Genomic DNA, 15788 nt, shown 5'->3' on the forward strand with positions numbered 1-15788 from the left:
CCCTTAATTTGGAGTGGACTTTGTAATTTAAACTAGGCTCGATCTTGGACCTTAATTATTGGATCTCCACGTTACTGCTCCTTAAATCTCTCAAAAGATGAATATGTTTCTTTGTGCAGAAGCAAATATAAGGCATTTCGCTTGCCAAGCTAACAAGTCACGAACTGTCAAACATGTTGCATGGGTCTGCTTGTTTTCACATCAATATGGGTAATTTGGATGGTCTAGAATTATCTTACGTAAGACTTCTACCAACACATAAGCAATGAAATATATATGTGGGTCGTTTAGTTTTAAAATTAGTTAAGACAGACCCATAATTTTAAAGTGAGCGGGGCTAGAATTTCTTTACCTACAGATTAAGAACTTTATGCTGGCTTGCATGTTCTCTAATACACCCCGACCCAATAACAAGAAGCTAAGAGGTCATGATGTGATGGCCAACACTAAGTTAACGATGCAATCTCATCATAGGATGATGACACACCATTAATTTAATGAAGAAAGCCATAAGAGCAAGTTCATCCCTAAGGACTTTGTGCCGGTACCCAGCCTATTTATCCACTCCAGTGAACAGTAGTAGACTCTAATGAACAATAGTAGGCCAATACATCTCCATCCCTAAAAAAATGCGCTGGCACCCAGCCCATTTAAAATATTTTTAAATTTTTTCTAAAAGAATAAAAAAATAAAATAGTTTTATTTTCGGATAGGATTTTTAACCAATCTCGTCACGCCACGTGTCATTATCCGAACGTACTATTTTGTGAATAGATTTCCGCTAAGATTTTCAACCAATCCCGACGCGCCACGTGTCACTTCCGTTTTACAATAATTTAGCCAAGATTTCGATAAGATTTTCAACCAATCACGTCATGCCACGTGTCATTATCCGAAAATACTATTTTGTGGATTGATTTCCGATAAGATTTTTGACCAATCCCGACGCGTCATGTGTCATTTCCGGTTTACAATAATTTAGCCAAGATTTCGATAAGATTTTCAACCAATCACGTAGTGCCACGTGGCATTGCCCAGAACCTCATCCTTTCTTTTTATGTCCATATAAACCTTACATCACTACATCCATCCTCACACCAAGCTCAATCCTTCTTTTTAGCTCAGAATCCTTGTTCATCATTTTCAAATCTTGAGTTCTTATTACAATGTCTTCTTCAAGAAGAGTGTATAAACAGTTGCAGGAGCAACAGAAAAGGTTGTTGGACAACAAGCAGAATTGGCCAATCTCAAGGAAGGTGGAGGTGGAGATGAGGCTTTCTTCATGGAGGATGATGAGGATGATCACCATAGAAGGTAGAGGGCCTCACATTCCCGCCGTGTCATGGAAGTCATGGGTTAGATAGCCAAACCTAAACGTGCTGCAAACCTCGATAGAAAAAGGGAAAGACAAGGTAAAGATCTCTTGGAAGATTATTTTATTCCCAATAGCATATTCCCTGATCATGTTTTTAGACGTCGTTTTAGAATGCAACGAAATTTGTTTGACAAAATCATGAGTGCTATTTGCAACCATGATCCATACTTTGTGCAAAAAAAGGATGCTTTTTGTTGATGCACAAAACCGGAGGTCTTGGTACAACGTAAATCCGACCGTGAATCTGCAAGTAATGTAAATAACACAAGATGTATTGTGGTTCACCCCAAGGTTTGGGCTACGTCCACACTGATTGTATTTCTCTGAGAGTACTTGTGAGGGAGAGAATGTGAGAGCTATGCTCTAGATAGGAGAGACTTAGGGTTTGTGAGGGTGAGGAGGCCCTTTTATAGAATAAGGGCTCCTCCCCTAATTACATATTTGCCCATTCCTTTATTACATAATTACATTTAAGTTCCCCGAGTATTTATACGAGGTTTAAATACGAGGCCCTAAATATGGTATAAACAATAGTCCCCCAAGTTTTCAGTCAAGAGAGTCTTTTGGTTGGAGACTTGAAATTCAGTCCATGTGTGGGCCAAAGTAACTAGATGCTATCTTGAACTGATGCTGGATATGAGGCAGTGCTCAATCTGAAATGACGCTCAACTAGAAGTAGCACACGTTACGAGGCTGCTCGGCTCGTGGCTTATGTTGCCTTGGTTGGTTCGGCTTGCGGCGTTTGAAGGTGAGGGAGTCCCTTTTATAGAATAAAGGCTCGCTCCTCAATACATGAATGATGGGCTAGAGTTGATGCTCTCTAATAATGGTGAGAGAGTCACTTTTATATAATAAAGGCTCGTTCCTCAATACATAAATTATGGGCTAGAGTTGATGCTTGCGGTGAGGCGGTTGCTCAGTAGGCGGCGATGCTCTCTAATGGTGGTGAGGGAGTCCCTTTTATAAAATAAGGGCTCGCTCCTCAGTACATGAACAATGGGTGCTCTCTAGTGAAAGTGAGGGAGTCCCTTTTATAGATAAGGGCTCGCTCCTCACTACATAAGTAATGGGCTAAGTCCCCCAAGTATTTTTCATGAGGCCCAGTTGAGGCCCAATATATGGTGTATAGTGTAGTCCCTCAAGTCTTCGGTCAATAGAGTCTGTTGGCTGGAGACTTCAAATTGAATCCATGTATGGGCCGAAGCGGCGGTTGTTCGGAGGCGGTATTTGTATACCCTGCACTGAAGCTTTGTAGGTGAAGCTTTGTAGGTGAAGCTTTGCAAATGAAGCTTTGAAGCTAGAGCTCTGTAAATGAAGCTTTTGAAGCTAGGGCTCTATAAATGAAGCTTTTGAAGCTAGGACTCTGTAAATGAAGCTTTTGAAGCTGATTGACATGAGTGATGCTCATGAATGTTGATATGAGTGATGCTCATGAATGTTGATATGAGTGATGCTTATGAATGTTTATGTATGATTAATATGAGTAATGCTTATGAATGTTTATGTATGATTGGCATGAGTGATGCTCATGTATAATTTTGAAGTACTGAACGTACTTTTGTTCACCTAGTTGGTGGCATGAAAGAGAGTACGTGTTGTACATTTCATCACTTAGTTGGTGGTAATAGCGGTGGGTTGCCGAATAATTTTGGAGTACTGGCGTACTTTTGATCACCTGGTTGGTGCTAATAGCGGTAGGTTACCGAATAATTGTGGAGTACTGGGCGTACTTTTGATCGCCTGGTTGGAGCTTTTTTTTTTTACTATTACCCTCTGATGGGGTTTATACAGATGTCTCCGAAAGATAGGAAAAATAAATTACATCATTCAAAAAATCAATAAAGCAGTCTGCGTTGCTTTTGCTTTTGCTTTTGTTTTCTGCTTCGTTTTTGTGGGAGTGATTGAGCTGTCTGAGGGCCTTTCTTTTCTTTTTGTTGTATAAGTGCGACAAAGCATGGTAACACATGTGAAGAGTTATTCCCTTTGTCCAAGTGGGTTGTTGAAGATAACCCATCTTGATTGCAGCACCACAAGCCTGCACCTTGGTAGCATAAGTATGCCTTTTTCCATGTGGTCGACAAAAACAAAAGTAGCTCACAACCCAAGAGGCATCTGCTGGCGGTCAATATAATGAGATGCTCCAACTCATATTTTAAATCCACCCCACCCCTGTCTCCCCACTTGGAAAAGTAATCCTCTGCTTCTGTAACCATTTGATCCACATGTCTTCCAGTTCCTGGGATCTAGTGTGTTGGCTGCCATGCGTACATCTTGGTGGCTGTAAAATTCAGTGCTCCAGTGAGGGACAGACGACGGGTGAGCTGCTTCATGGTGTTTGCTGATGTACGGACGACGGCAAATCGAATGGTGTAGGTGAAACTGAGGGACCTGAGGGAGGTCTGCCGCTTCTTGAGCATAAAAAATCCAACTGGACAGTGCCCACCAGAAAAAGTCACCAACAAACGGCTTTTGAAGCAGAAGACGAAGAAAAAAGAAAAAAATCGAGTTTATGGGCCTTTCAAAATCTCATTCTGGCCACCCAAGTCAAGCAATCGAAGCCCCTCCGTAGCCATAAGCCTAATCTCTGTCTCCGCCCAATGCTCATTCGGAATCTTCCCCTTCCCACTCTCCACAGGCTCCCGCAGCAACACACCTGCCGATTCCGGATCCTCTGCATACGCCAGGAGCCCAGGATTGACTTACATCGACACCAACCCATCCTTTTCAAAATCAAACACGGCACCATTACCACCGTCGACTCTGTACCCAAATACATCGATACTATGAGGACGAGTGCGATGGCGACTAAGGCGATGATTAAGAGGCTCGATCTGGGGTTTCCTTTCAGATTCACGGCGAAGCTCCGGGGTTTCTTGAACCAGGCCGAACCCGACTCCCCATTGGAGACACAGATGGAGCATAAACCAGCGCCAGGGTTTTAGTTTCGAGATAGGACTGAGTTTGAGGATCTCGGGACCTGGGCGGATGGCATCGAGGATGGAGGTGAGAGAGCGATAGTTGCGACGATGTCGTTGATGGTGACTGCGGTGGAAGAAGCAGCGGACGTAGCTGTGGAAGCAAGCGATGGTGAAGACTGCACTGAAGAGAATGATGACTGAGTAGAGGTATATGAGGAGCAGCAGCCATGGAAGGGGAAAACAAAGAAAATAAGCTGTAACATCTTCAACGAAATACTGAGGCACTCGCAGTTGGGAGATCTTTAGGGCAAACAGTCGTCGCAACTTTTCTTAATGCAAAGGTGGTAGTGGTTTCTCCTCATCTGGTGATTGATTGAATGATAGATTTGATTATCCTTCCTTCGACTTTGACCCCGTCGACATCAGAGGGAGAGCCTGCGACTGACTAGATGGATATGGGCCTCAACTTCGTGGGCTGTCATGGTAGTATCCTCCGTTATGGGCATAACAGTGGTTCAGATCACAGACTGAAAATATGGCAACAACTTTGTAAATTCGAAGTTTGAGAGAGAGAAAGAGAGCTCTGTGTCTGTATCTTTATGTGGGTTTTTGCATATTCACGGCGGAGGTGAAAAATTGAGAGAGAACCGACATAACTTTTCGTGTCGATTCCCACAGACGGCACCAAATGTTGATGCACAAAACCGGAGGTCTTGGTACAACGTAAATCCGACCGTGAATCTGCAAGTAATGTAAATAACACAAGATGTATCATGGTTCACCCCAAGGTTTGGGCTACGTCCACACTGATTGTATTTATCTGAGAGTACTTGTGAGAGAGAGAATGTGAGAGCTATGCTCTAGATAGGAAAGACTTAGGGTTTGTGAGGGTGAGGAGGCCCTTTTATAGAATAAGGGCTCATCCCCTAATTACATATTTGCCCCTTCCTTTATTACATAATTACATTTAAGTCCCCCGAGTATTTATACGAGGTCTAAATACGAGGCCCTAAATATGGTATAAACACTTTTCATTTTCTAGGTCTTATTACATAGCAAAAAATTACGGCTGCCTTGCGAATACTTGCATATGGAGCATCTGCAGATCAAGTGGATGAGATCGCGAGGTTGGGAAGAACAACTGTTTTGGAGTCCCTGATGTGGTTTTGCTCTGCAATTGAAGCCCTCTACACCAATGAGTACATCTGGACACCCACGCCAAGGGACATGCGAAGGCTTCTGAGGAAGGGGGAGATGCGAGGTTTCCCTGGCATGATTGGAAGCATTGACTGCATGCACTAGACTTGGAAAAATTGTCCAAGTGCGTGGCAAGGAGCTTATGACGACAGAAAATGAGCCAAAAGCATCATTTTGGAAGCGGTTGCTTCATTTGATACATGGATTTGGCCTTCTTTTTTTGGTGTTCCAGGAGCTTATAATGACCTAAATGTCCTTGCCCAATCCCTAGTGTTCGACAAACTGCTACAAGGAAAATCGCCAAGATGCACATATTGGGTTAATGGTACCCAATACAAGGGATCATAGTACCTTGCAGATGGCATTTACCCAAGGTGGTCAACGTTTGTCAAAACAGTGCCACATCCACAAACTAAAAAGGAAAAACACTTCACAAAATGTCAAGAAGGGTGTAGGAAAGATGTCGAGCGTTGTTTTGGTATCCAGCAAGCTCGTTGGGCGATTATCAAGGCTGCAGCTAGAATGTTTGATGTCGAGGCTCTTCGATCCATCATGATGACGTGTATTATTCTCCACAACATGATTGTTGAAGATGAGTATGATTCTGATGCCATCGATGAATATGAGCCGGATCCGATGAACAATTCAAGAACACGTATCTACTGTGCTCATGACCGGACCGAAGATCTCGTGCAACACGAGCTGTTGGAACACGATGGACATTACAATGAATTGATCGTTCAGCAGTACACTGATGTGCAAGAGCCATATTGGCACGTAACCCGCCAAAATGACTTGATTGAGCACCAGTGGGAATTGCATGAAGGCAAAGATAATTAAAATGAGGCTTGTGGTTGAAGAATAAAGTGTATTTTTTTTTAAGTTTATGTAATTCTATGTAGTGTGTTTTGTTTTTAAGTTTATTTGGTGAGTTTATGTAATCTTATTTGGTGAGTTTATGTAATCTTATTTCATGTGTTTAAATAAAGTACAAAAATAAATAAATAATTACATTAAAATTGCATAATAAATTAAATAAAACTAAATAAAGTTTTAAAAATAAATAAGAAATAACATAAAAATTACATAAGAAATTAAATAAAATTCTAAAAAAATAAGAAATTACATAAAAATTATACAAAGTCTCTGGAGTTAGGATATGTGGTGCTAGGATCTTGATTGCTATGATTTGTGTAGCTAGAGCCCCCTTGACTTGTTTTCGCATCTCTTGCACGCCTCCTTCGCACGACATCTCTTTTTTCCAATGTCCAAAAATATTTTGAATTCGGAGACAGTCCTACTAGAGACTTACTCATAGTGTCACGATCTGCTTATGCCATCCTTTCTTCTTTAAGCATTTCATTTTCTTGATGAAGTGCTTGTCTAACCAGCTCGCTCTCTCGATTAACTATTTCTCATTGTCTCTCAGCCGCCGCATCACGGGCCTCAGTAGCTACTATTATTGCTGCCATAGCAGCAACTTTTTCCTCATCTCTAGCCTTTTCCCGTGCCATGTTTAGTTCACCTTGGCGAGCAAGTTCCTCCATATATTTAGTGTAGTCATTTTTGGAATAACCACCTTTTTTCTTTGATGCCTTTTTACCTTGAGGCCTGAGGGACTGACGAGTCGGTTGGGTCTAGGGCACTCGTTCAGGCGTCCCTTCCGTGTCTTGAAATGTGTTGGCTTCTTGTTCGACCGTGTCTTATTTTGGAGAACTATGTAGACCCATACCGTGCATGACAACATCTGCACCGGTTGCCACAATTTTGTATTTAAGGCAATCTTTGACAATTTTCCAACATTCCTATTTGTTGAATGATTTGTTCTGGTTCTTTGAATTGTAGAATGCTTGAGCTTGTAGTGTCTATAAAAATGTGGGATAAGATAGTGTTAAAAAATGCGGGTGTAACACAAATAAATAAATTAAAATATTGATGTGGGTGGAATGCATATAAATTACATAAAAATGATATAAGAAATTAAATAAAAATTACATAAGAAATTAAATAAATTAAAATTTTGATGCGGGTGGAATGCATATAAAAATTACATAAGAAATAACATAAAAATTACATACAAAATTAAATAAATTAAAATATTGATGTGGGTGTAATGCATATAAATAAATAAAAATATTGTCACCTGATCCGCTAAACTTGTCCCACTACGCAGGTTACCAGAAGCATGAGAGATGGCGTTTTTCCAACAAGTAAAGGATGCGTTGAGTTTTTTCCAACGACCTTGAAGACCTTGACTAGTTCTGGCGTCTTTTCCATGTACATCACAAAACGCCTTAGTAATTTTACTCCACATTTCTCGCTTATCCATCTTATTACCCGTAATCGGGTCATGAGTAGTGTGAACCTAACATTCACACAACGTAACATCTTCAATGAGCTTTCACGAAGACATTTTTTCTCTTAAAGTGTAGAAAATATTGAAATGTAGATAGTATAGAAAGTGTAGAAAATATTGAAATGTGGTGTAAGGTGGAAGATGAAGGTTGGGTATTTATAGAATTTTTTTTTTTTTACATTTTACTATATTTTTTTTAAATTTTATGTATTTTTTATAATTTTTAATTAATTTTAATGTAGTTAATTAATCTGGACCATTGGATTTAAAAAATATTCAAATCCAAGAGCTAAGGATCTGCCATGTGGTCAACGGTCATAAATCTGACCGTTGGGCCCTTCTTTTGGGGGGGGGAACGTGGACCGTTGATCTGTGATCAGATAGTCCAGTTTAAAAGTAAAATTTAAATTTTTGTTACCGTTGGAAATCCAACAGTGTAGAAAAACTAGCCGTTGGAAATCCAACGGCTTTGAGCAAGCCACGTCACTGCAACATAAGTGGGCTGACACCGCTTGCCCCCTTGTCCCCTACTCGCTGCCAAGCGCGAGTCCAGTCCACGCACCAGCCAAATAGGCCGGCTCTTGGGTCTGTCAAAAATGGGTTGGTCTGTTGCCTGGCTTGGGCTGGGTGCCAGGCAGCCTGACGGGCTGGAGTGAATTCTATGATCCTCAGCTTGATATTTGGACTGGGTGCTGGGCAAAGTTCACTCTGGTGGACTTACTCTAATCAGGAGAAAATGATATGAATAAATTTGAACAAAATGTTTTTTATTAATTGGAAATTCAACTATCATGCAAATCCTAAACAACCTAAGTCAAGGGATACAATCCTATTATTATCGCATCAATCCAAAGCTACCAGTAGTTCAACGGTTAACACAAATTAAGTGTAGTGCTTAGCACAATCAAAAGTGTGATTATGCATTATTACAAACCAGATAAAAATGTAGAAAGGTGGACACCAAACTATGCATGTGAACCGCCTTACTGCCACACCCACTTGTTTGCTTTAAAAGCCTCATTTTTCTCACTATTTCTTAAAGGGTTTGAAAAACAAAACGTGAGTGGATCGTAAAATTTAATCATTCAAATATAATAACCTCTATTTTGAAAAAAAAAAAAATATATATATATATATATATATATATAATTGAAATTTACATATAGTATCTACTAATATATAATCACAATCATCAACCAAATGATGTAAAAACAATTAACTCATATATGTACTCAATCAATAATATTAGCATCAAATGGTACAATATACCAAGCAGGTGGAAAGGTATCAACCAATCAATAGTTAGCATCAACTAGCCCATCTAGCATTTACTAGAAATATTAGTACCTGCAAATATCATACGGACGTAACTAGCTATAAAAAATAAATGTGCATGATGACGATGTGGTGAAAATAAATCATCCAAGTCATATCTAAACATCACTTCTCATAATTCTTATTAAGTCTCATCAAAGACCACTATTTATGCATCAAAAACAGTTTATTTGAAAACATCGTTTTTGAAGGGATTTACTCACAGATATGGAAATTGTAACACCTCGCTAGGCTCCTTACCAAATTCCAACTTAACCTCACTCGATCCTACGAATGCACGTTTTAGACATGAGTTGCACAAACTGAGCGCGTCATGTGATTTAGAACATTGAAAGAGTTTTGCACACACTGCCATGCGCCGCCACGGTGGCATCACGCGTTGAAAGATGCATCGTCGTTTCTTACACCGTCACCGGCGAACGCGCCACCGTGGTTCAGCGAGTAGACGTCACACTTGCCATTGTTGGAGTCACATGCTTGTTGTCAGAAAATGTAAGAAAGAGGTACAAAATAGACCTTTGTTGTCAGAGGATCCAATTAATTCTAACGACACATCTGTTGTCGCCGTTAAACCTAATGGTGACTACCATCTGTGGCCATCCACCGACCCTGGAAACTTGTTGGATTATGCAAAAAGAGCCCAGATTGATGCAGAGCTTGGATTAGGCTTGTTTTCAACAGAAATCAGTCCTAAATTACAGCAAACACTCTAAAAAAGTTTAGAAACTCACCTAAAACGATTTTGGGTCGAATGTAGGTTGAATTGACCTTGGATTCAATGGTTTTTCTTCAAAGGAGCTTGCCGGATTCTAGAAAACGAACAAAGTGCATGCATGGGTTAAAAACACGAGAGTCCAGCTCGAAACCTCACCATTTCCTTACCAAACTAAAACAGGTTCAAACCCAAATGAAAACTCCCCCAAATGGCTTCAAACTCAATGGTTTTCACCATTGTTCTAAAAATCCCTGCCTAGACCCCGTCTAGGCACTAGGCGGCTGGCCATGGTCCTGATTAATCTCTAAGGGGGCGTTTGTTTGGCCTCGTTAACTGGGACTGGACTGAACTAGACTACTTACTAATGTAGTCCCATGTTTGGTTTGTATTGGGACTAAGTTAAATGGGACTAAAGAGGACTCGCGCGGATTAGAGGCCTCGCCAGGAGTTCTTAGCGAGACCCTCCACAAACCACAAGACTTGCTAAGACCATCTCCGCTTAGCCCATTTCGCTTCGCCCCTGTTTCTTCTTCTCCACTCTTGCATCCATTTTCATCTTATTCCTCTCTGTTTCGCCCCTTTACGATTTCTGGGCTACGTTCTTTTGGATCTCGAAGGAAATTGCTTCGATTTGTAGATCAATGGGAGGAAATGGGCATTGTGGTCATGATCGCCATGGATGCCAAGCCCTTGCAAGCTTCAATTCCCAACGCTTCAGCCTACAACGCATCAAGGCCTCAAATACCCACTTCTGATTTGGTCTCCCCCACCATTTCTAACATGCCGATAATTTTTTCCCGCTCTGAAGAAAACTGCTCCATCCTCTCAAAGTCTCCAAGTTTCTTATTCTTCTGCAACCTCTCCCATCAGGTAAAGACGATTGCTTTTTTTTTTTCCCTCAATTTTTTATTTTTTTTTCACATGGGTTTGCTTGGTGCTATGTTGTTGCTGATTAGCGTCATTAAAATTTGGGATTTCTAAAGAAATTAATCAAAATATATAGTTTCTTGGTGCTAGTCTAGCTTAGTCCCTGAAGCTAGTCAAGTCCAAGATAGTCAAGTCCAAGATAGTCCAGTACAACAAACGCACCCTAAGTGTTTCAAAATTAAGAAAGTGCGCCTAGACCGCTTGGGCGCCTGCCTAGTCCACCTAGGCCCCCGTCTAGCCGTTAGGCCTCAACTTGCCGTCTGATTAGTACCTAACGTCTTTTAGAACCTTGGTTTTCACTGGAGTTTGTCACTGGAGCTGGGAAAGCATGCATAGAGGATAACAAGGATTAAAAACCATCCATTTGAATTCAACTAGGGGTATTTGGTCATTTCACATGATTCAGGAATAAAATACAATATTTTAAGGTACTAGTTGTAACATCCTCGCTCTCTCACACACAATTTTTACATTGTTACTATGTGTTTGAGTTTTGATTTAAAAAAATGAGCCATTTTAGAGTTCTCTCTAAATGTAAAGATAGAGATAGGATTGAGATTTAATTGGTACGTTGAAAGATTTTCGGTTGTCAAGATTGCCACCGACACTCAAAACTTGGAGTCTCAACAATCCAAAGTCCTGTGGCAGAAAAACTTTTACTTTTTTTTTTTTTTTTTTTTTTTTTTGGAAACTGCAGAAAAAACCTTTATTTGACATTGCAGTAGCCAGTAGGGCCAATTGTCAAGGCAAATAACTCCAAATTGTTGCATCCTAATCTTTTATAAGGGGTCTTTTCCACATAATAGCGTCAACCAAAGACCGGAGCATCTTAGCAGACACTAGAGAAAAATCCCTAGTCACTTCGTCGCTCCAAAATCTTTTGGCAAACTCTAAAACATGACTTATAAAAAAAATGTTTGACATTGCAGTAGGCCCAATTGTCAAGGCAAATGACTCCAAATTGTTGCTACATTGGGAAACCACGTACATCAAAAGGTGCGTGGCGGTGGCATGAATTATCCTCACCTGCAACCTTATCCTCTATACATACATCACATGAAATATGATATAATATGCAACACTAGTATTATTGCTAGTCAAGCCCTTTCTCAAGGACAATTTTAGCCCGTTGGCAGTGATTCTCGAGCAGCCTAGAGAAAGAGACTCGACATCCGACACCAAGGACGAACCAAATCCAACCATTAAACTTCATCGCATCACCACCATTATAACGTTACAATGTGCCCTCATCTGGCCCACCACCATACCCATTTTCCCTTCCTTCTTTTGCCGTTTGTTCCATGCGTTTCCGTGGCGCCTGACTTCAGTAACCCAATGAAGCAACCTGGTCTCAGTAGTCGATGACGATGGAATATGATTCTCTTCCTCTTAATTCTCTCCAATTTCCTTCATCTCACGGCTTTTTTGTTTTTGTTTTTATATCTAGAAAGGAAGAAAGTAGGGGAGAAATATTTGAGATGAGAGAATCATACTCCATCGATATACATTCTATCTTACATCATATACAAAATGAATTTCATCATTTAATACTTTGATTTGGTAATGCATTGCTATGCGAAAGTTTTGTGATAATGTATTATAAGATCGTGATGTCATAGTGGTATTTTTTCATGTAAGTTGTTCTCGTTATCGTAATTGACATACACAATCAATGAGGCATTTAGTATTAGTGATCCAAAAAAATTATACATGAGACTCTATCATTGACTAGAAACATATATTTGCATCACGTAAGTTGCTCGTTATACAATGAACACTTTATATTGAAGAAATAACTCTTTTATTATCAATTAACTATGTTAGTACCATATTATATTGGGCCTCATTACTTGGGCTTCCAGAGATTGAGCCCATGATTCATGTAAAAGAGGAGGAACCCTTAGTCTATAAAAGGGCCTCATCACCCTCACAATCCAAAAGCTCTCATCCTCACATACAAAGCCTCACATCCCCAAATAGAGGCTCTCATATTCAGAGCATCCCTCTCTCAACTCTCTTTCTCTATGAACCCAACAGAGGGCAATACCCTCACAAACACAACAACACTTTGTAATCCATACATACAGTTACAGAGATATACAATCAACATCAGTGTGGACGTAGCCTGAACATTGGGGTGAACCATGATACATCTTGTTCTCTTTACTTTCTTGCAGATTCACGGTTGGATTTACGTTGTTCCAAAACCCCTCCGATTTTGTGCATCAACATTTGGCGTCATTTGTGGGAAACGACATGAAAAGTTGTGTCGGTTCTCTCTCATTTTTTCACCTCCGCCGTTAATCTGTAAAAAACAAAAACCCAGAAACAGAAAAGCTTCAAATCTCTCTCATCACACTCTTTGTCTCTCTTCATATATCCCGCTCCTCAGCATTTCGTTTCTTCAATCTTCTTCTCTCTCAAATTTCTCTGCTAGAACGAAGTGAAAAGATTGAAAAGGGCTTCAATGGCGAAATTGGTTCTGCTAATTGCTCTGTGTGTGTTGTCGGCTCTGGCCGCAGCCACGGGTCCCATGAAGACCCCGTTCACGGTGGAGGGGAAGGTCTACTGCGACACTTGCTGCGCTGGGTATGAGACCAAAGCCATCACCTACATTGCCGGTGCCAAGGTTAGACTGGAATGTAGAGACAAAAGCAGCATGGCACTCGTGTACACCAAAGAAGGGACAACCGACTCAGCAGGTTGCTATAAGATCCTGGTCGCAGAGGACCATTTGGACCAGTTCTGTGATGCAGATACAAGTTGCTACTGTTTTAGTTTCTCTTTGCAAAGAGAATGAACTAAGGGGAAATCTGTTTCAGGATCGAGCTGGTGAGGTTGGTGTCGGAGAGCGTGAACTTGATGATGGTCAACAATGAAGAGAAAAGAATAAAATCTGAGAGATTGGGATTTGACTGGGTAGGACCTCAAGTGGGTAGGGGACAAACTACAAAAGAGGTATTAATGATTAATTAGGTGCACATGTATGACAGCAGTGCAGAGACAGAGAGAGAGAGGTGCGGTGGAAAAGGGAAAGTAAAAGCAAAATCAAAAGCTCAAATTCCCTTCAATTGTGCAGATGCTATCTCACTATCCAACCATCTGCCATACCCACCTTCTGCATCAGCTTTTTTGAATAATGTGATTTACTTTTCTTATCTTTTGTAGACATCTGTATAAACCCACCAGAGTGTAATCATAAATAAATAAAGAAGGCAGCATGCCAAAAAAAAAAAAAAACAGGTGATCAAAAGTATGCCCAGTACTCCAAAATTATTCAGCAGCCTGCCGTTATTATCACCAACCAGGTGATCAAAAGTATGCCCAGTACTTCAAAAATTATTCAGCAGTCTGCCGTTATTATCACCAACCACGTGATCAAAAGTACACCTAGTACTCTAAAATTATTCGGCAGCCTGCCGTTATTATCACTAACCAGGCGATCAAAAGTACGCCCAGTACTCCAAAAATTATTCGGCTTCAGTAGCCTGCTGCTATTATCACCAACCAGGTGATTAAAGGTACGCCCAGTACTTCAAAATTATTCGGCAGCCTGCTGCTATTATCACCTACTAGGTGATCAAAAGTACGTCTAGTACTCCAAAATTATACATGAGCATCACTCATGTCAATCATACATAAACATTCATGAGCATCACTCATGTCAATCATACATAAACATTCATGACCATCATTCATGTCAACATTCATGAGCATCACTCATGTCAATCAGCTTCGAAAGCTTCATTTACAAAACTCCAGCTTCGAGAGCTCCAACTTCGAAAGCTTCATTTACAGAGCTCCAGCTTCAAAGTTTCACTTTAAAAGCTTCACCTACAAAGCTTCAGTGCATGGTATACAAAGACCACCTCCGAACAACCACCACTTCGGCCCATACGTGGATCGAATTTGAAGTCTCCAGCCAACATACTCTATCAATTGAAGACTTGGGGGACTACACTATGTACCATATATTAGGCCTCATGAAAAATACTTGGGGGACTTAGCCCATTATTCATGTATTAAGGAGCAAACCCTTATTCTATAAAAATGACTCCCTCACTTTCATTAGAGAGCACCCATCACTTATGAGGAGCAAACCCTTATTCTATAAAAATGACTCTCTCACTTTCATTAGAAAGCACCCATCACTTATGTATTGAGGAGCGAACCCTTATTCTATAAAAGGGACTCCCTTACCATCATTAGAGAGCATCGTCACCTGCTGAGCAACCGCTTTGCCGTGAGCATCACTCTTAGCCCATCACTTATGTATTGAGGAGCGAGCCCTTATTCTATAAAAGGGACTCCCTCACCATCATTAGAGAGCATCGCCATCTGCTGAGCACCCGCCTCGCCGCGAGCATCACTCTTAGTTCATCACTTATGTATTGAGGAGTGAGCCCTTACTCTATAAAAGGGACTCCCTCACCTTCAACGCCACAAGTCGAGCCAACCAAGGCAAGATAAGCCACAAACTGAGCAGCCTCGCAACGTGTGCTACTTCTAGTTGAACATCATTTCAGATTGAGCACCGCCTCATATCGAGTATCAGTTCTAGACGACATCTAGTTACTTCGGCTCACACATGGACTGAATTTCAAGTCTCCAGCCAAAAGACTCTCTTGACTGAAGACTTGGGGGACTACTGTTAGTACCATATTATATTGGACCTCGTTACTTGGGCTTCCAGAGATTAAGCCCATGATTCATGTAAAAGGGGAGGAGCCCTTAGTCTATAAAAGGGCCTCCTTACCCTCACAATCCAAAAGCTCTCATCCTCACATACAAAGCCTCACATCCCCAAACAGAGGCTCTTATATTCAGAGCATCCCTCTCTCAACTCTCTTCCTCTGTGAACCCAACAGAGGGCAATACCCTCACAAACACAACAACACTTTGTAATCCATACATACAGTTACAGAAATATACAATGAATATCAGTGTGGACGTAGCCCGAATATT

At 40.8% G+C, this 15788-nt stretch overlaps 1 protein-coding gene across 1 annotated transcript; it reads left to right on the forward strand.

Moving 5' to 3' along the window:
• Positions 1–13222: 13222 nt before the first annotated feature.
• Positions 13223–13623, forward strand: LOC126584366 (olee1-like protein). Its single transcript, XM_050248770.1, has one exon. It carries the CDS (start codon positions 13291–13293, stop codon positions 13621–13623), a length of 333 nt encoding a protein of 110 aa, XP_050104727.1. The 5' UTR covers positions 13223–13290.
• The last annotated feature ends 2165 nt before the right edge of the window (positions 13624–15788 follow it).

This window comes from Malus sylvestris, chromosome 10 (genome assembly GCF_916048215.2).
Source record: "Malus sylvestris chromosome 10, drMalSylv7.2, whole genome shotgun sequence".
Taxonomy (NCBI): Eukaryota; Viridiplantae; Streptophyta; class Magnoliopsida; order Rosales; family Rosaceae; genus Malus; species Malus sylvestris.

What these genes read in the sequence shown, in the direction of transcription:
- LOC126584366 (XM_050248770.1), top strand. Translation starts at nt 13,291, where the DNA reads ATGGCGAAATTGGTTCTGCTAATTGCTCTGTGTGTGTTGTCGGCTCTG.